The sequence below is a fragment of the Rhinichthys klamathensis genome, unplaced genomic scaffold, assembly GCF_029890125.1.
Source record: "Rhinichthys klamathensis goyatoka isolate OS25496 unplaced genomic scaffold, OSU_Roscu_1.1 h1tg000127l_1, whole genome shotgun sequence".
Lineage (NCBI taxonomy): Eukaryota > Metazoa > Chordata > Actinopteri > Cypriniformes > Leuciscidae > Rhinichthys > Rhinichthys klamathensis.
Window position 1 is genome coordinate 3480131 of NW_026606664.1, and position 21839 is coordinate 3501969.

A 21839-nucleotide genomic window follows, 5' to 3' on the forward strand; every position below is an offset into this window, starting at 1 on the left:
TAAATGTATTAATTTAATCATTGTTATTATTATTATTATTTAATACATTATTATTATTGTTATTATTATTTAATTAATGATAAATTAGTTAATGATTTTTTTATTGTAATTGAGTAAATTCTACTACTAAAAGTACTAAAAGTAAAAAAAAGTTATATGAAAGGTTAAAAAAAGTTGTAGTAAAATTGTTAGTGTAAATGCATTTTTTGTTTGTTTCTGTAAACTGAGGGATGAATGGAGATGACTTGTTTTTAACCCAGAATTTTTATTTTTAATGTTTTGCCTCAAAGAGTCATGTGAGCCATGTGATGGAAACAGGATTTGTAAAATTTTCTGCGTGGGTCAAACATCCTTTGGATCCACCAATCATCAATTTGGCACTAATTGTAAAGCTTTTTGATCCCGAAATGTGAACTGCAGCTGTAGGGGAAATTCTTGCATACTAAGTGCCGAAGAATGTACAGATTTAGTGTGGAAAGACTTATGTGCGAATTGTGCACGATGCTTCGGACACTTTCCATGGAATGTTAACATAATGGTCCGTTGTAATGCCCGAAAATCCTCCGCGTTTTGCTGGCATGGGAAGGAATGGGGCGAGGAGTTGACAGGAAACACATGGCATGTTAGGTGAAAGGCTGAAGAGGAAAGAAACAAATGTCAAGACCTGTAAAATGTTGCGTAACCACAGTACATACATCATGTGTCATGCCAGTGCGCCGTTGCTCAGAATTGGGTTTAAAGAACTTTCTAAGAAGACACCAAATACTTTCGCCCCCAATGGGACTATTGCCTTTCTCTTTTCTCTGAAGCTGTGAAACAGTACCATAGGTGAAGACAGAGAAACACAATTAAAAATACTGCTCCCTGTTCAACTTTGCTCTCTTCCCACCCCCCAATCCCATATACAGCTGCGGGTTTTCTCACAGCAGCGCCGGGTGTGTGAACTTCGACCCTTTGTAACCTTGACCTCTCGATCTGATCTTTGAAGAAGCTGCTTTAACATGAACAATCGCTCTTGAGGACGTCTCTTTAAGATTCTGTGACTGAACACCCTATTGCAACCACTCAAAAAACCTTAGCAACCACCCGGAACACTCTAACAACCACATAGCAACACCCTAGAAACTACTCAGAACACCCTGTAACCACCAACACTGTTTTTCCCCACATGACGGTGATCACAACGTTTTATTTTTTTAACCTCTGTTTGGCCTGCGACACATCTGAGAGATTTATGGGTGGATGGATGAACAATGACTTAAGGGTATCTTAAAGGGATACTCCACCCAAAAAGGAAAATTCTGTCATCATTTACTCACCCTCAAGTTGTTGCAAACCTGTATGAGTTTCTTTCTTCTGCTGAACACAAAGGAAGATATTTTGAAGAAAGATTGGAACTTTGGCACCATTGACTTCCATAGTATTTTTTTTTTTCGACTATGGAAGTCAATGGTGCCAAACAACTGTTTGGGTGGAGTATCCCTTTAACACTTTTTGGGGCCACTTTATATTCAAAACATATCACAAGATGCAGGTCACCACTGACTGGGAATAAATCTATTAATCCAACTATGAAGATGTTCCTTGGAGGTGTAAATCCCTGACACATCAAAGAGACACAGGGATCTGAACCAGCAATTGAGCTTTAGGGGCCATTGAGAGCAGTAGACCTGAACAGACTGGGTAGCACAAGTGATTAATGCGGAGTTGAAATTAGGGCAAATGGGGGGTAGATGAGCGGTCATGCTTGGCCTGCCCACCCTGTTCAGGTCGTGGTGTTTGGGCTGAGTCTGTACGCAGCTGGGACATTCCCATAGGAAGAAACAAAAGGACAAGGGATATGGGGTTAATCTGAATTTAGCATAATGTGATTTGACATAATACAAATCAGATCTACTTCTATAATGAACTATAACTATATTATATAAAATATCGTGCCATTCTTTATTATCGCAGTGTTTGAAGTTCATTGTTTTGGAATGTCTTGGAGAGCTTTGGATGCTGTGGAATAATAAGAGGGTAATGATTCTGAGGGAAGGGGGAGGGCTATGAAACTGGTGGGCTGAACTGCAGAGGGGAGAATTGGCTGTCCAGTCTCTCTCCAGTCAGAGAAAAATTACCCCTACAATCCTCCACACGAGACTCAAGCGATGCGATAAATACCAAACCTTTGATATCTGGCCATATTGCATCAATATTGCAGGATTACACGGTCAAGACGTTTGGTCTCTGGAGTTTAAAGGTAAGAAAAACTCCTCTGGTCCAATCTTTAACTTTCCGAATGTCATGCGACAGTGATCTTAACCGTCAGTAAGTCTTACGTTTTACTATAAAAGTTAGTAATATAGAGGGTTATAAATGTTAGTGGAAATTATAACAGAATATTTTTTTCGTGAATATGACCTTTTTTTTTTCATCGCGATTTTGACATCTCTTGTCATGTACAAATTTGACACTGTTAAAATTAGTATTCACAAAATGATATCGAAAATTCAAAGAGGGAATATAGGCCTACGCATTATTTAGCGCGATTATTCCGTTTTTCTGGGTTTAACAAAAACATTTTTTTTAACAAAAAGTAAATTATTAATTTGCTTTGGTTTTAATTTTCTTACATTAGTAATACGTTTTTATATTTCCAGTAGGCTATAGGCTGTTTGAAATGTTGCTTTACGAGTGTTGCTATATGATAGAAAAACAGTAGGCTATAATCGTCTTTAGTTTATATATTTGTTGTGGCATTTCTTGGAATGTCGTCTAAATTTGACATTGCTGAGATTCGTGTGGAAAAGAGAAAACCGAACATTCCAGTAGCGAATAGTGGACATTCGAATAGCGTTCTAATTTAGCGGGATTATTTTAAATTATTAATCGCATTTTCCCTGTGTTCTACATGTACTGAAACTTATTTAACAAACGTTTTCATGTAAATTCTTCTCTTTTTACTGGCAAATTATTCGTTTAGATATTATATATGTTTAATAGTTTGTCACGTGCTTTTTAATAAATAAATACATAAATAAATAATTAAACAAGTGAAGCCGTGTTCATAACATCAAGAAATATAACTATTCTATTATACTAGGCTAATATGCCGTTTCAGTGTTCTAATTTATGGCAATTTATTTCTTCTAGCGTTTTCATGATGCAGTTTTTGGATTTGTGGACAGCATTCATCCCCTGTAAGGATTTTTACCTGACTTGAGAAAACCTTGCTTACATGACATCATACTGAAAGGAGAACTGGATACCCAGCTTCCCAAGTCCACCAGCACCCCTCTGTGGCCTGTGGTGGGTTGCACATTGGATATAAAAGTACCAAGCCAGTGCGAACCATGGATGACCTAATCGCCAGACACTACAACTTCACTGGGAAATTTCGTAATGTCGACAAGGACCCGGGACTCAAAGCGGACTCTGTCGTGTTCATCATCGTGTGCTGCTTCATCATCCTGGAAAATGTTCTGGTTCTCCTCACCATTTGGAGGACCAAGAAATTCCACAAGCCCATGTACTACTTCATCGGGAACTTGGCCTTGTCAGACTTACTGGCCGGGGTTGTGTACACGGCAAACATCTTGCTGTCGGGAGCCAACACGTATAAGTTGACCCCAACACAGTGGTTCTTCAGGGAAGGGAGTATGTTTGTGGCTCTGGCCGCTTCAGTGTTTAGTCTCTTGGCCATTGCTATCGAGAGACACCTGACCATGCTCAAGATGAAGCTCCACAACAATGGCAAAACGTGCCGGGTCTTCATGCTGATCAGCACCGTCTGGTTCATCGCCGCCATCTTGGGTGGCTTACCCATCATGGGATGGAACTGCATCGACAGCATGAACAACTGCTCCACAGTTTTGCCTCTCTACCACAAGACCTACATCCTCTTCTGCACCACCGTATTCAGCGTCATCCTCATGGCCATCGTCATCCTGTACGCCCGCATCTACGCCCTGGTCCGCACGCGGAGCCGCAAGCTGGTCTTCCGCAAGGTCTCCAACGGCCGCGGCAGCAACAAGAGTTCGGAGAAGTCCATGGCCCTGCTGAAGACGGTCATCATCGTGTTGAGCTGCTTCATAGCGTGTTGGGCGCCGCTCTTCATCCTGCTCTTGCTCGACGTGGCCTGCCAGATCCGCTCTTGCCCCATCCTCTACAAGGCCGAGTGGTTCCTGGCTCTGGCCGTGCTCAACTCCGCCATGAACCCTCTGATCTACACCCTGACCAGCAATGAGATGCGCCGGGCCTTCATCAAGATGCTCAACTGCGCCGTCTGCTGCCAACCAGCGGGCAAGTTCTCCAGACCCATCATGGGCGCCGAGTTTAGCAGGAGCAAGTCGGACAACTCCTCCCACCCCAATAAGGACGAGCCCGAATACTCGCCCAGGGAAACCATAGTGTCTTCTGGGAATATCACCTCTTCTTCTTAAAGGGACTATCTTCTTCATTTCCGTCTCAATCCGTAGCAAGTGCTTGTCTGAATGAGTGTGTTTGTTCGGTCTTCTGCGTTCTCGTCGAACGGTAGCGGAGTGCTGGGAGAAACCAGGATTTTTTGGAAGCCCCAGCTTGCGCTTACATTTAAGTCTTCTGCTATTCCTGACAGACCGCCTGTTGAAACTTTTCCGCAACTTAGGAAAGCACTTAACCAACTGTTATTCATTGTGTTGTTGTTTTTTATCCCAGTCAAATGGATTCCTGTAGACAAGCACTTTTCGGGGAATTGCTCCTTGAGAACAACATAGGCATTACTGACTCGGTCTAAAATGGATTGATGTGAAACATACTAGCTTGTTATGGTTGTTTGTACTACATTTTTTAAATTAAATTGAAGAAATGCGGTCGAGAGGTACTTGTGTTTCTTTGAGTTAACACTATGGTATTAGGATGTTATTTCGCCCCTGATCCAGAATGTATTTTGTAAATGTATTTGTTTTTTCTTCACCTTTCAACAAATAAACTGTTGTTGTAGAAGAGTGTGCATGTACATTAGCTGTCAATATTAATTTATCTTGAAACAGTTCCAATAAATTTGAAACTTGGAGGGATGGAACTAAGTGTTGTGTTTATTAATTGTAAATATATTTTATTATTTTACTTTGATAGTATGCCATGTATTATAGCTTGTGCACATTGATCTGCTCTGCTCTGCCACCCAGTTTTGTCTTTGCTGGGTTGCATGGCTCAACTCTAATGAAATTAATTTGATGGAATGGAAGGATCCGGAGAATTTAAGATGACATTTTCTGATGGCATGTCACAATAAAACAGAATCCCAGCTGGTTTATTAATGTACAGGCTTCTATTTATCCATATGTTCCTCATACATACAATCAAATCATGAGCCAGTTTTATCCTCTGTTCACTGTTGCACATTGTAACATCTAGCCTGTGGTTTTGTTCTGTTAGTTGTTAATAAACATTGTCGATGAAAAAGAAATCAAAGGTGTGATTTATATTTTATGTATTTAATGTTTTGTTTAGTATTTAGAATTCCAAAAGTTTGAGACCATGCAGAATCAAATTTATGGAAATAAAGTAAAAAAAACAAAAAAAAAACGTATTGGACAAAAAGGTCAGATAATCTTCTATTGAAGCTTAAAATGCTCTTTGCATCATTCTCAAATAATTCTGGAGAACATTATCATCAGGTTTGAGACAAAACCATCAGCTGCTACTGTCCTTAAAGGGATAGTTCACCCAAAAATGAACATTCTATAATCATTTACTCACCCTCAAGTTGTTTATTTCTTCTGTTGAACACAAAAGAAGATATTTTGAAGAATGTAACCAAACAGTTAATGGATCCCATTGATTTCCATAGTATGGAAAAAGAAAATACTATGGAAGTCAATGGGGACCAAAAACAGTTTTGTTTACCGAGATTCTTCAAAATATCTTCTTTTGTGTTCAACAGAAGAAAGAAACTCATGCAGGTTTAAAACAACTTGAGGGTGAGAAAATAATTACATTTTGGGTGAACTATCCTTTTAAGGCAGATATACCGAATACCGGGACATGCTGTTTTTTACATGAACTATTTAAAGTTAAACTCTATTTGTTGAATCAATCTATCTATCTATCTATCTATCTATCTATCTATCTATCTATCTATCTATCTATCTATCTATCTATCTATCTATCTATCTATCTATCTATCTATCTATCTATCTATCTATCAATAAATTATCTATCTATCTATCTATCTATCTATCTATCTATCTATCTATCTATCTATCTATCTATCTATCTATCTATCTATCTATCTATCTATCTAACTATCTATCTATCTATCTATCTATCTATCTATCTATCTATCTATCTATCTATCTATCTATCTATCTATCTATCTATCTATCTATCGCATTTAGAAAATAAGCATTTTTACAAGTGGTAATAGACTTTTGGACCCCATTGTAGCTGTAACTGAATTTTAATTAAACAATAATGATTAAAGAGATACACTTAAATTATATGACAATTTAATAACTCATAAAGAGCACAAAATTAAAAAATAATAAAAATAAATGTAAATTTAACTGATTCAGTGGCAAAGATTTTCACATTTATGAGCAAATAGCCCCACCTACTGTATACCTGCTGAAATAGCTTATTCATAACGTCATAACTTTTAACACTGTAACACAAGATTTTCACAAATAATAATAATAATAATTCATTCGAAAAGCTTAAATGCTTATCATGTATACACATTTACACTGAAAAAAACAAATTTGCATTAAAAAATATGGACTATTTTAATCTAAAATCTTGATGTTGATAAAAAAGACGCATGTTATGAATAAACTACCCTTTTAGTTGTTGTTGTTTTTTTAACCTAAAACGCATTTTCCCCTCAATGTTATCGTTATAGCATACTTATAAGGCTAATATTATTCTAATAATAATGCAAATTAAAATGAAATTTCATTACTGATGAAGAAAATGTGAAAGAAACTCTTCAAATTTATAAAATAGAATGTAGAAATTAGTTAAATGGATGGAAACAAAGATGTTGATAACACAATGATGAAAACATTTCTACTGTGAACCAAAGCATTACTATGAAAATAAACACTATAATTCAATAGCCTATTGCAATAATTTGAATTTGATTGTGAACACAATGCAAATAGTGGATGGCAAGGTATGAATAATGGATGAATTACCTAAATAGTTTATTTTAGTAGACATGACTAAAAAAATGTTTTTCATGGGTTCAGTTTGATTGATGTCATGGAATAGGCCTGCATTGTCCTAGGGTTTCTTTTACATATGCGTAATTTATCCATCAAATGCAAAATATTAATGTTTATAACAGCATACAGTATTTCAGTAAGTAAATGTCTCTTAATTTATATCTTTATACTCCCACTCACACATACAATAGAGGAGGAAACTGTCACCAAAAAATGCAACCAAACTCTTTACTCACTTTCACGGCGATGGTAAAGCAAAGCATCATGGGAGCATAAGTCATTTTCGCCGAGTTTCCCCATTGCTAGTTGCTATGCCTGCGAAGTGACAGAACTACATTTCCCATAATGCCGTTTTCTGTACATTGGCTCATGTTATACATGGGGGAATAAGAGAGCGGCGGAGGAACCGAAAGCGACAGCAGAATCCCTGGCGATAAGTATAGCGATTAATAGCGATCGTGAAATGGGGGGAATTCAATGCCAAATCACTCAAAACAGGGTGTCGTAAAAGGAAACTCGCATTTTGGCATTGTATTTTTTAAATATAAATTTGGCGTGGACCTGGGTAAGGCACCTCCCTGTCTTCTCTGCGCCGGGGTGTGTGCGTGTTTTTCGGGTAGGCTTCATCGCATCACCGCGCTGCAGTGTGTTACTGGAACCGAACTGAGGTGCCACGCCGCCGGTTACAGCTGCCCTGCGCCGTCGCCCGATACTATGTCAAAAACAGAGAGAGACAAAGTAACACTGCGAATCAAACCTACTGACCTATGCAATGAAAAAATGGCAACTTTGCTCTCTAACAGCTGTGGTTTGTAGCCATAAAGAAGTGCAACTGTGCCGAAAAATATAGTGGAGCGATTTTTGTGCCTGGTAATAAAAAGGTGAGGTAAAGAAATTGCATCTCACTGCAAATGTAACTTTCTTAAAAAAAAAAAAAAGGGGGGCCACTTTACATTACAATGTTACAGTCAGTGCTACGGTTTAATTGCATAGCTACGGAATATTATTAATGGAATATGTATGTATGGTGTTTGTGAAACTGCTTGTAATTGCACAAGCTTGTAATTGAACAGGTTGTTGTCATTGCTACTGTTAACCCATAAATTTAGTTATCCATCATTCAGCATTGTAATACAAGTTTTTCAACATGTTACATTGTAATGTAAAGTGTTACAAAAATATATTGTCAATTGCTGAAGGTGAAAGGTAAAATTTTTGTCCATATTCATGTCCATTGACCGAGAGCTCCCTGCAAAGTGGACTACACAGGTTCACTTATAGTGGAATTTTGTATTTGCACTGCATATGGCTTAGGTAACAAATGTACAGTTATATGACTTTACAGGAAGTAGGGAGGGGAAATGTACCCACAAGTCATGTTGTACCACATCGAGAATGTGTCTGGAGTATGTGTGCTTTGCTACAGTTCTGAATGAAAATGCCAGTTACATTTGTTTAAGCCAAACATATTCTGTGTCCAAAATCCCATACTATCAGAGTGTGTACTATTGACCAACATTCTTGTTACCTGTAGCTCTTACATGTGGAAAGAGCCACCCGTCTAACTATTTTTATTTGTCAGCTTTTTGACAGCTCCTCAGTTTCATAAGACTTATGGGACAGGAAGGTGGCCCGTGGCTGCACACCTTAGTACTAACCAACTACAGATGTAATCTGTCTACTACCCAAAATTTTCACCTACTGTTTCATGAATACCGCATATTCGGACACAATGCTCATTTGACATACTGCTTTTTGCATATTATTTAATTAAAAAGATGTGCTGTTTGTATGGTAATGCATATTTATTTATATAAGTTGACCATTGGTCGGCTGAACAGAGTCTCGCCCTAACTCGCACCACAGAGAGACAGTGTTCATACTTTTTGTGGGAATCAACCTTCGAATGGTTAACTTAATAGTTTTCTCTGTATATAAATTTGGGATAGGAGAAAGTACTTTCATACACATCACCTTTAACATTGTTTGCTAATGATGCCGATTAATTTTGGGATGTTGTAATGGATTTTATTGCTGACATGCTCAAAAAGTCCAACTGTGTCTTGTCCAGTATCCTAAACGTTTCTTGTTTTTTTGTCAGCAGCTTTGAAAAGCAACGCAATAGGCAGCCCGCATGGAACGAGCAGGAAGCATTCAACTTGATATTCCAGACTTCAGCAACTCCGTCCTGTCGCACCTGAACCAGTTGCGAATACAGGGCCGTCTGTGTGACATTGTGGTCAATGTTCAGGGCCACAGTTTTCGTGCCCACAAGGTGGTCCTCGCTGCCAGCTCCCCTTACTTTAGGGACCACATGTCGCTGAGCGAGATGAGCACCGTGTCCATATCAGTGATCCGCAACCCAACCGTGTTTGAACAGCTCCTTTCCTTTTGCTACACGGGACGCTTGTGCTTGCAGCTTGCCGATATCATCAGCTACCTGACTGCTGCCAGCTTCCTCCAAATGCAGCACATTATTGACCGCTGCACACAGATTTTAGAGGGAATTCACTTTAAAATCAGTCTATCGGATGTGGAGGAGGAGCTCGGAAATGGGGCCCATAGGACCACTAATCAAACCATTGAGTCAGGAAGAGTTGGGACAGCGCTAGGTGGGTCCCGCTCCCTAAGTCCAAGACATACCAACTCCCGATTGATCAACACTGGGGTGATCAACATCCGTGATGTGAGGGAAGTCCGAGAGATCAGTCCCCCTGGGGAGTCCATGAGCCCCCAGATAGTGGAGCACAGCGGCATTAGCTCGGAGGAGGTGGGATCTGTGAAAGAGCCCATTCTCCGTATTAACCGAGCCGGGCAATGGTATGTCGAGACAGGGACTGAGATGGAGAGAGGTGGAGAGGAGAATGTGCGGATGGTGGATGGGTTTCGAATTAAGACAGAAAGGATGGAGGAGTGGATGGGGGCAGAGACTCAGGCATCGGCAGAAGAGGGCAGTGGGGCCGAGGAGGGGCCGACAGTGATGATTGACACCTCAGGACGAAGCACACTGATGCAGGAAGGAGGAAGAGGCGGGAAAGGTTCTCAGCCGTCCAGTAGCTTCAGTGAAACAGAGAGGTGTGTAAAATCTTTTGGAAGTTCACTTTCACTGTCAAAAGGAATTAAAAATGTACCCTTTTTAAATTTGTATATACATTCCTTGTCTTATTGCACATAATTCATCAGTTCATGTTATTCCAAAGAAATTATTTCTTTATTTTCCTTTATCAAAATGCAATACCTCTTCTATCTCTTTTGACTTGTCACCAAGCCATCTTACTTCTCAGCCCCTCACCTTCAAACATTTTTCATGATCCAGACAATTCTAGGTGGATAAAATCTAATAAGTCACAGTCTACATTTTGTTTTTGTATTGTATAAGTATCCCATTCCACTCTGAAATATGGCATATTGGATGGAGTTACAAAAATTTTCATGTTGGTTTTCCAGGTGTGATGCTTTAAAATGTGTTACATTTTAGTCTGTCAACATGTGTACTGTAAAAGATTTAACCCGTTATGGGGTTTTCTTTCAGGTTTAGTCCAACAGGAAGTGTGGTGGTAATGGCTGATCGCCAGAGAGCCAAGAGTGAGTCCCCAGGAAGAGTCGACGATCAGAGACTCCCCACCTCACAGGTTGGGCATCCTAAATGTAGAAGAATTGATCAAGACTCGACCTTTACACTTACTTAGTTTCAAATTAATATCAGTGAAGCACACCTTATTAAGCAAATAAGAAACTATAGATTGGTTACATTGCTCAGAACAGGTGGTGTGCCTAAGTTAGCAACATTTTTAAAGTGCAATTCAATTTGATTTCAATGTGGAAATTGGGTGGGGATCATAAAAACAAACTATGACCTCTCACCTTTCCCTTACAGGGAGAGGAGCAAGCTGTGTTTGACATGGGGGGATACGAGGAGTACCTACGAGAACAGGTAGGTGACCGGTGGTTCCGCTACAACCCCCGTCTCACCTGCATTTACTGCTGCAAGTCCTTCAACCAGAAGGGCAGCCTAGATCGTCACATGCGCCTACACATGGGCATTACCCCCTTCGTCTGTCGAATCTGCGGGAAGAAGTACACCCGCAAAGACCAACTCGAGTACCACATCCGTAAGCACACAGGAAACAAGCCCTTTCATTGCCACGTCTGCGGCAAGAGCTTCCCGTTCCAGGCTATTCTCAACCAACACTTCCGCAAGAACCATCCAGGCTGCGCTCCACAGGAGGTGTCCCACAGTGCCTCGCCTGAGACCACCACGGTCACTCCCCGTGGAGGCCAGAACGAAGATGAGTCGCCCTCCCAGGAGGAAGCCGAAGGCAATGGTGGAGGGGGAGGCGCCGGCTCGTCCTTCGGAGAAGGGGTCCAACCTTCAGTATCCACTACTGGGCCCGACTGAAACCCTTCAAAGGAAAACATTGCAAGTTTAGGGAGACACAGGACCTTTTCTCGAGAGATCCCTCTGTCCCTTGTCTCCCACCATCCACACTGAAATTGCAAGTTGGAAGGAGTTGAGCGAGCAGGAGGTTCTCTCAGCTGCTGTCAACAAGGAACGGATAAAAAGGGAGAGTCTTCTGCGTCCTACTTGGACAAAGATCCTCTATTTTTTTTCATGATAACAAAGATGCAAGGAACAGTTTGCTAGGAATAGTATACTCTAGGGATTTATAAATGGTATTTCCGCTTTAAACCGCATCTACCTTCACCATACAAACTGAACAGAACGTGAATATATGAAGACAAGCCACACTCCAACAACCTCACACACCACTGGATGCAGTGATTTTTGTTTTCTTTCGTTTTGTTTTTAGTCTTTCCTGTCTTTTATATGTTACTTCTTTTATATTTTTGTACTACTACAAATCTTTCAGGATAAACAAAAAGAGAAGCTCTAGCCACGATTTGGTCAAATTGCGTTGAAATTGCCAAACTTCTCTGTGCCAGAAGATGAGTTTTAAAATGAGAGGACATCGTAGTCCTTTGCTACTTTGCCTTGAGACAATCTTGATCAAATTTATCTGGGGCTAGACATTGCGCTCCCCAGCCATGGCAAGCTTAGGAAAACGGGTTCAGTTTTTTATTGGGGACCCTCAGGTCTGACCTAACATCAGATTCTTGATTTATTTTTTCGTTTTGTGTTAAGTGCCGATCCGGCCTGCCATAAAACCGAAACACAATTCTCACACTCAACGTAAGGAAATTGTTGCAAGTAGTTGTAGAACTTTGGGTTTATAACAAGAAACACTCAGATCATATTATTTTACTGTTTAATGTTGGTGGTAATACTGTGATATAGGCACGCTGTTGAAAAGATGATGGTAGAGGATAGCAGTTACATACTTTATTTATTCACATTTAATTCCTGTTAAGGCCTTCATACATCTCCAAGCTCAACAACTCAGCTGCTGAATGTTGACGATACAGTGATATAAAACACAAGAAATTCTTCAACCTCAGATAAGCTACAATAGACCGCTCAGTTACCTCTCTCTCACATCACTACGCAATACCGATCTGTCGCACGCAGATGCGTGGATGCACTCGGCCGAATTTTATGTTCAGTGTTTTTTTCTTTTCATACTTTTTAACTCCTTAGAAGTCGCCCATTGAGATTCGCAAGTCTCACCAACTTGTTTTACTGGTCTGGTGATATTTTGTTTGAGCAGGGGGAAGGGGTCTCTCAGAGGGCGTAACCTTCTTCCTTTTTTATGTCAAGAATTGCAGGCTGTGTTGTCGATGCCGTTTAGGAAAACGGAAACCGTATGTCTGTGATGACTGGGAAACGTTGAAATGCCACGGAATGACTTTGAGTGTAAGATTTCCCTTCATCTGATGGAAGGCACTTTAACCTTGGGGTCAAGTGCATTTACACTTAGCTTATGAACAGATGTTTCCAGCTGGTGCTATGACGTGAATTTACTGAAGCTTTCAGTAACCAAAGGAACTGAAATTTATTATGGAAGTTCTAAACCCTTAAGATTTGGAGGGCGAGAAAAAAGAGATTACATCAGGCACTTAAAGAAGGGGTGGGGGTGTTTTTTGTTTTGTTTTTAGAATATTTGTATATCTATATACATGTCACTTATGCATATTTAGACAAATTTATACTTGTAATAACTATACGGAGGCAGTTTCTAGAACGATCAACAAAAGCAAAGGTGTTTTAAGCGAAAGTAAAGCTCTTATCATTTTTATAAGGCTGTGAATCACACTTGGTTGTGACTGATTTTTTAGGAAAGGTTTGATGCATATTATAAAAATCAGCTACTGATGTTTCCAATAGGGATTTTGTGCACCTCATTCGTATCAACATTTACTTTTACCCTTACTCACATCTGTGAACACAGGTCAGCAGGTAAACACTTACAAAAATCAGGAACTCACTGTTTACTTTTTGGGTTTACCTTTTTGGGTTGTACCAAGCTGATTTTCTTACTTGGAATTCTAGCTCTGGGTAACATGGGTCAGCAAATTTCACAAGTGCAGCAAAAAAAAACAAGAAAAACAAAACAAAAAAACATGCGTATGAACATTTCCTCTCAGTGTAAATACCCATGCTTCAGAAGCAGTGGCAGTGAATTACAATCCTGAAACTGTATAATTTGACGTTTGTTGTACAGTACAGAACCCAGGAAAAGAGCATGTTGATATTGCTTTTATTTGTCACAATGCAACCTCATGATAATAGAAAAGGGCAAATGATTTTGTCTATAAACAACGTAATCATAACCTAATATGTTACAATATATCAAGAAAATAGGTTCTTTTTTATGGCCTTTAAGTTTAAATTTAAATTTGGGGCATGGGCCTGTTTTGTGTATGCCAATCATATAAGGGTGATAGTGTTTTAAATTATCTCTATGTGAATGAATTAATTGCAATTTAATAAGGGATCTATATCTGTAATCAGTCATTCCAATTATTGTACTGCACATTTTAGCAGTCTAAATTTAATCATATTAATTTGAGTTTTAGGGCTAATGATAACTTTCAGCATGTTTTCCCTTTGTTGACCTTCAAAACATTGATGGTTGACCAACCTGCCTGTTTGTCTTTAATTTTAAACAATATTATTCATTCAAATATTATGTGTTTGGCTTCTGTATTTGTTTTTCAAGCTTTAAATAACATGACAGAGGATAGATGTGTTGCTACAGTGTATATAGGCTGTAATATTTAATGTTTCTGTATGACAATACACCTACTGCAGTTTATTGGCATTGACTGAACAAGTCATGCGTAACCAAATTATGTCTAATCCTAACACAGTGTTACTGAATGTGTGGAACTACATTCGAAGCAATATTTCACCCCATTTCCAAAATTGCCAAGTTGCTTTCAGATAAAGTGGTGAATTAAAACACACCATAACAATCACAACATCTTATAAAACGTTGTGCAAATGTTGACCAATTGATTTCGACTAGAAAAAAATCATGTGTCCTGAATTTGTAAAGCAATTATGCATATTGGCAAATGTGATCAAATTTGTTTCAGCGATTACATTTACCTCACAGTTTTTGTTAGTTTGGTTTTTAATGGTCTGGCTTGTGAAAAGTGATACAGTGCATGTCTCTACTTAGTTTTTTGGGAAGACCGAATGACAACACTGAGCCATATTTACAGAGTTTGTTCAGTCTTGTCGCAAGTCCCTCTGGAGCAAATATTTTGTACATGCAGCACATTTCAGACATGGACACTTCAATGCAAATAGCCTACGTATATATTTCAACACTTAGTCTGTCTGAATAAGCAAGCAAATGTGATGCATTGTCAAAAAAGTTGTCAGTTGTTTTCTTACCTCAAAAGAGTCTTTGTACGAGGAAATGAGACATTGTTTTTCAGTAGAATTTGTTTATTTGCATGTTGTCTGTCTTTTGTAATGGCCAAACATATAGACATTTCCAGGCATCTAAATTTGCACCAAGAGAAGCCAAAATATTGACATTTAAGATTTGTCTTGCTATATTGTTTTATCTTGCAAAAAGCAATATAGTCTTTCCATGTGTCTTATATGTTAATCACTTTAATTTAAATCATACTTCAGAAAATATTTTATTTTACATAACCATGAAATAAAACAAAATATAATAGGTATTTTATTCTTGAAAAAAGTCAACTTCCAAAACATGAGCATTATCATCTTAGAAGTCAATTTCTCTGATTTTATTAGCAAACCAATATATTTATTGAAATAGGAAATATGTTTAAAAATCTAGAAATTATATTCATATTCGATTAAGGTATAATTGCTTGTTTGAAATTAATCAGAGTTAAATGATTAGTTAAAATTTTAGACTTTTCGCATTTAAAAAGGTACAGGAATCAAAAAGATGTATCATTATTAATGTGAATGCCATTTTCACAATAACCACTATGTTTTTTTCTTCACTGACAGTGTGTCAAGTCCATTCTTCTAAATAGAAATAAAGCACTTTAAGTGTAACTGTGAAGGATTTTCGATTATGTTCTTTAAATGTATAATTATGTAAGCCCAGATTGTGTGATACTGCTAAACCCAAATTTCTAATATGAAAAAATAAACCTGTTTTATCCTTGTTCTGTGCCTGTACATAGTGTTTTTATTTATTTATTTATTTTTCAAACCCTATTTGCATCTTCTTGCTCCTCAATGTGTTTGATTCCAGTACTTGCTTGGTGGACTGACAAAAACAACATAGTTACAAATGTAATGCTCATTATTAAGCAATAAGGCAAGAAACAAGGCAGCCTTGTCAAGTTAAAAATTAGCCACAAGGATGATCAATAACCGTCCTCAGCCTTTCCTGTCAAATCCATATCCAATCCATATTAGCTGCTCCCACAAGGATTTGCGACTCGGCCGGTGAAGATCAAGGCGTTGATACTGGACTCACGGATCAGCAGAAGGAAGGGCTGGTCCGCAACAAAATAATCCCGGAAGATGTTTAAGGAACGTCCGGTAGCCACTACTGCTGTGGCGGCAGCCGCCTCACTACCTTCCTCATTCACCTGAAGAATGGGAAAATGAGGCCGTTGACTAAGAAACTGGGTAAACTTTCAAACTTTGCAAATCATAAAAAGACGGTACTTGATTTTACAAAAAATACTGAATGCGTCTTACCTCAAGGAAGGCCTTATGGTAGGCGTCAGAGATGTACAAGTTGGGCCCATCATCGGCAACCATCCCTAGTGCAACATGTCATGGGGAAATATTATTGTGCAGTCATCAACTCAATAGTTTGCCCTGATAATGACAATCCTGTCATTTTTCCAAACTCATATGATGTTTTTGTCTCCATGGAACACACTTCCATACAGCAAAAGTTCATAATAATCACACCAAGATCCCTAAAGAACCATACTGTACTCTAGTCTTATGAAGCTTTTAGGTTATACAGAAGAAAGATAGTCATACAAGTTTGGAATGACATGATGACAAAAGGTTCATTTTTGGGTGAACTATCCCTAAACAATAGCAACAAGTTTTCTTATCAACCTAATGACATACCTGGGAGACTGGCTTTTTCTGGACTAAAAAGATCTTCAAGGCCCATTTTTGTCAGCTGCTCTTTGAGGCTGAAGCTGTCCTCGATACGGAAACGAGGAACCTGCACTGAAACTGTGGTGTCTTTCATGGCATGTAACCAACCAACAAGTTTCTTGAGGGTCATATTTGCCACTACCTTAATTGGATGAAGTTTTGTTATGTAGGACTACAGAACAAAATCTTTAAGGAAAATATTTTGTTTATTGTTTATAATCGACTTACTTCCGACAGGGTTATACCATCAGTGGGTAATATGAGCACCATTGTGATCTCACCACCATTGTAGGGCAATTCAAGGATCTTCACCTTGTCATCAGTGATTTTTGCGTACTGGAATTTCCTCTCTTGGTACATCATGGAAACTGGACACTTGTATTTCTCGCTAACATGAAACTCTGACTTTATGACATTTAGCTTATCAAACTTGTGTTTCCATTGACCCTGGAACGCAAAAAACAAAACAAAAACCAGATTGTACAGAGTTCACAAGTCAAGGGGACCAATCCTGCTCCTGGAGGGGGACTTTCCTGCAGAGTTCAGCTCAACACACCTGCCTGGATGTTTGTAGTGAGCCTGAACACCTTGATTAGCTGGTTCAGGTGTGTTTAATTAGGGTTGGAGCTAAAGGTGCGTTCACGCTATGTTGTACTTACTGTACCGATTCTGAACTGTAAAAAGCCTTCTTGTGCTTGTAGAACTTGTAATTACAACGGGTAAACTCGTAATTTTCTGAGAGCTACGACTTGTACCATGTGGCCGCTCTACCACCTGACCATTGCAGATTTAAAGTGTGTTCGACTTGAAGCAGTGCTGTACAGACTGATCTGTGTATGGAGCTTTATTTACGGTTATTACGGCATGGCGTGAACGCAGCATAAACTCTGCTGGGAGATGGCCCTGCAGATGCAGGATTTGACACCAAAAATTGCATCTTAATAGGTACCTCTCTACATCCTCACTTACTTTGAAGTAAATCGCGTTGACTAAGACTAATATGGTGTTGGAGTCTATTGAACCTTCAGGCAGGGTGTCTTTTATTCGGTTCTCCGTCTTGTTGGCAATCCATTCATTTATCGCCAGCCTCGAAACATCTGGTTTCTCCTGGAGGGCAAAACTTGAATTATTAGTATAAGGTCAAGGATCAGATACCCTACATTAGGCACTTATGGAAACGTAACCTTGAAATTGAGAGGCATCAACTTGGCTCCGTAGACCATCTCGCTGATGTGCTGGAAGGACTCATTAAAAAGCGTAGATTTGTCTCCAAACAAACGGTTTGCAGAGATCAGTTCTGTCGTCTCATGCTTCTTGCGGTATAGTCGACAGTTCAACTTGGCGAAGAAGTAGTGAACCTGGTCTGACGTCTTTTCCTTTATCGAATCGAACCGAAACACCTACATGTTAAGGATAGAGAAGTTGTTGACCTGCTCAAGTGATCGATCTTTATTTGAAGTTACAATTTCTTGGCCTTACTTTCATGAGCTGCTCTAGTGTGGTGTTACAAGCCCCTAGCTTCGTCATGGCGAAAGCCGTTGATATACTAATCGGCGACAGAAAGATGTTTTCATCGCTGGACTTTCCCTCGGCAAGCTGCTTGAAAAACGAGAGGGCAAAGAGGCTGTTGGCTTTGGACAGTTCCCACACTCGAGGGTTGGTGCCAGGTGGGATCTTCTCGGGATCTTTGGTTGGTTGTACCTCAGGATCTGGGTTGCGGTAGATGCACATTGGCTCCAATAAGTCTTTGGGTTTTGCGGTGCAGATATCTTTGGTTGCCTGGGCCAAACAGAAGGCAAGTACCCACAAAGCCCACGTACATGCCAACAACTTCATTCTGCCTGAGGTGGAATGGGAACCCAGCCCAGGAAAAGTAGTTCAGTGCAAGTTCTGGTGGTCAGTCAAGTCATGGAATCATGTGATACAATATCTGTTGCGAATTCGGAAGAGATTTTTAAAAATGTATACTTTGTAGGTTTTCTCTTTACAACATGTTAAAATCAAATCTGCACTGACAGAGTTAATAGCTTGCGCATTAAAATCCACAATGGTTACAAAGAAAGGAACATTTGAAGTTTTAGCATAGCAGAGATAATTTCGTAAATTTTGTACTTTATTAATCATACATGGCTAGTTTCCCAATCACAAATTAAGGATCAATCAGACTTAAATTTTACTACAAATGGATGAATTACTAATAAAGATCCACTTTATACTTGGATCGTGTCTGAGGTAAGAAAAGTAAACGAATCACCCAAAAACTTTTACAACTGTTCCAACAAAACTGCTCTTTTTTTATCATGATATTCATTGCATTTATGAATCTTCCCACTTACCTGATGTTGTAGTTTTTTTTCCTTTTTAAAGACCAGTTTTGGGGCAATGAGGTACTAAAGTAAGCAGCCAAGTGAAGCAAAACACTGCTCTCTGGACAGGTCAGTGCCCTTAAGAGTAGCTACTGAGTGACTAAAGAGATGAATTTACTCAGGACAACCTTTGAGCTATTGATTGGTTTTGTTAGGTTAGTCACAAGCAAAGCAACTAGATTCATAATGTGGAACCCGTTCAAAACAACCATTGTTAAAAAGAACTATTTCAGTCCAAATGTGTACATCAAATGCCTTTTGAGGTCTAAGGTGAAACTATTTTGTTGGAGACCGTGGTAAAGGGTCTTTTGTTTAATGTTCAGCACCTAGTGGTTGTTGTGTAAAAGTACATGAATTTGTAAGAAACACCAGAGAGGAAAATGGTTTACAATATCATTTAATCATAATCCATGCCAGAATCACTGCTGCACATAAAATACATTTCTTATTAAATATTTTTTTTCCACGTTTTTTGATATCTAATTCAAAAATCCAGTTAGTAATACCCCCTGCCCTCTCAAAGAAAAGCAATTGTATTATACAAAAATGCAATGCAAAATTTCACACAGTGAATTCTTGTACAAAGAGAAAAAAAAAAAGGTTTTACAACTACATCCACATTGGAGAAATATTCTAAACATTCCTTACTGGAGTATAATATACAAACATTTATTTTCTTATTCAGGTTGAAGTTAAAGTGTACCTTAATTTAAGCAGACTATCATGAGATAACATGGGAGAAATCATCAAAAACAATTATATATCCCAATGTTAGGAATCATGGTATAAAGACCACAATGCAACACCCCATCTCACAAAAAATAGTCAATACATGAGTGCAAGCAATGAGTTTCAGTGGGAACAAACATACAGAAATGAGGTGGACAGCACTCTCTTTGGACACACCTGAACACAAACACGCAACCATTCATTTTAAAACTACTTTCTACAGCTATAAGCTAAAACACTAAAGCCTGTATTTGTGCACAACCCTTATGTTTTCAAGTAACATTATGACTTTTCATAAATCTACTACGTGTGTATGTGCACAACGCATACTTTCCCCTCGAGACCAGGGAACAATATGTACCATGAATCATTTTTCTGTGTGGGAAAACATACTACAATCTCTGGTGTTTCAGGCACTAAGTGTCAAAATTCCGATTTCACCCATTCCTACCTTCTCATTTTTACAACTTTCGACACTAATTAGTACTACATTCGTATTGAACCCTGAACACGGTCAACAATCACAATAAGAAAATGAGTTCCAGTGAAGAAACACTGAGGCTTTTTATTAGACACTGATCATAAATACAACTTTTTTTTTTTTAAGTCAGTATTGGGCGGATAAATCTCACAAATTAGTCATATTTCACCCCAAAATAACTTTTAAAATATTGCATTAAAAAAAAATGAAGCACATCTTTAGGACCATTTATCTTTAGACAACTAAGCCAATTTACCAAAAAATGTCATTACCGCAATGCAGAAAAAAAAAAATCTCATTACCGTAATACAGTAACAAACAACTCATGTTTCAAAATAAAACCAGTACAATTTAAACTGTAATACTATAATGATGCATCAATACTTTTAAATTTCTACAATACAAAGAATTTGTTATGAAAATAATATCCACAAAGCAAAACATAAAAGGTCGCAAAAATAGGATTCGTTTAATGTAATGAATATACACATAGGCCAACTTTACATTTGGGATGAAATATGACCGTTTTTTCCAAGTTTCATGAGATTCATCAAGTTAAACATTTTGGTTCCCTTTTCAAATCTATAGTGATTCCCATTGGCTCATCGGGTGATCATGTAAATGTTGCTTTGCAACAATAGTTTAAAACAGTTGGTTTTCAAATGGCTGACTTCAAATACATAATTTCAAAACCACAAGCAGTCCTTCTGCAAGAGTGTTTATACAATCCTTGTTTGGTTCAAGGAAACATTGGAATCAGTCTCAGTTTGGTACAAAGGAACTGTCGAGGATTGTATCAATGGCTTATATGAAAACAGTAAACCTTGATTTGTTTACCTGTATTATCAGACCTCCAATAATGTCTTTAAATATGAGCCTTGATACTCCCTCTCTGAATATCCATATCAAAACTATGACAAAATTTACAGACTGTCCTTGTTTTCCTCTTCAAAGAACCCTAACATCAAAAGACCACCATCACACCATGAAGCATGCTTAAATACTCAAGTTCACTTGCACGAAAGATACACAAAATGGCTACAACAACAAATGACCTGGCAATAAATTCCTTTATCTCAGAAAGGATAGGCAGTACTCAGTTTGGCGGTCTAAAAGCCTGCAGATTCGAAGAGATCATTTAATATAAATGCTGACTTAGACTGAGAAGAGTTGAATATTATAAATAAAGATGGTTCAGCTACATCTACACACCCAATATGTGAATAACTGCAGATCTGCATAAAGGCACAGTCCTGAAGTCTTCAAGTCTCGAAACAGACAATTGCAGTCCTGAAAACAAAAAGAGTGCGCAATGCGACAAAGACGTTTACACCCAGACACACTAAAAAACCGACCCTGAGATAAAGACAGGTGTTCCTTTAAAACAAAACAATAAAGGTGACGTTACCCAAGTGAACCTAGGACGCATTCTAGATCCTAAAAATTTCATTTGCCTTCACCTTTAACCAAACACCAATAATGTTCGTAATCCATTTGGCTTCAAACCAACAATAACAAAAAGCTTCTGCTTTTCGGTTTCTTTCGAACTC

At 38.5% G+C, this 21839-nt stretch overlaps 3 protein-coding genes across 5 annotated transcripts; 2 read left to right on the forward strand and 1 right to left on the reverse strand.

Moving 5' to 3' along the window:
• The first annotated feature begins 2228 nt into the window (after positions 1–2228).
• Positions 2229–5436, forward strand: s1pr1 (sphingosine-1-phosphate receptor 1). Its single transcript, XM_056256583.1, has 2 exons — positions 2229–2242; positions 3136–5436. The coding sequence occupies exon 2, from the start codon at positions 3336–3338 to the stop codon at positions 4422–4424; it is 1089 nt and encodes a 362-aa protein (XP_056112558.1). The 5' UTR covers positions 2229–2242; positions 3136–3335; the 3' UTR covers positions 4425–5436.
• A 2108-nt stretch (positions 5437–7544) lies between these two features.
• On the forward strand, positions 7545–11627 carry zbtb37 (zinc finger and BTB domain containing 37). Its single transcript, XM_056256578.1, has 4 exons — positions 7545–8071; positions 9295–10265; positions 10723–10822; positions 11068–11627. Exons 2-4 carry the CDS (start codon positions 9325–9327, stop codon positions 11587–11589), a joined length of 1563 nt encoding a protein of 520 aa, XP_056112553.1. The 5' UTR covers positions 7545–8071; positions 9295–9324; the 3' UTR covers positions 11590–11627.
• A 4160-nt stretch (positions 11628–15787) lies between these two features.
• serpinc1 (serpin peptidase inhibitor, clade C (antithrombin), member 1) lies at positions 15788–19187 on the reverse strand. 3 transcript variants are annotated; one of them, XM_056256581.1, is made up of 8 exons: positions 19050–19187; positions 18193–18550; positions 17898–18113; positions 17683–17820; positions 16942–17160; positions 16681–16855; positions 16294–16358; positions 15788–16181 (listed from the first exon to the last, which is right to left on the reverse strand). In XM_056256581.1, the coding sequence occupies exons 2-8, from the start codon at positions 18547–18549 to the stop codon at positions 16002–16004; spliced, it is 1350 nt and encodes a 449-aa protein (XP_056112556.1). In that variant the 5' UTR covers position 18550; positions 19050–19187; the 3' UTR covers positions 15788–16001. The 3 variants fall into 3 exon arrangements, with proteins under 3 accessions (XP_056112556.1, XP_056112555.1, XP_056112554.1); XM_056256580.1 differs by having other exon boundaries at positions 18193–18554; XM_056256579.1 differs by having other exon boundaries at positions 18193–18603.
• Between the last annotated feature and the right edge of the window lie 2652 nt (positions 19188–21839).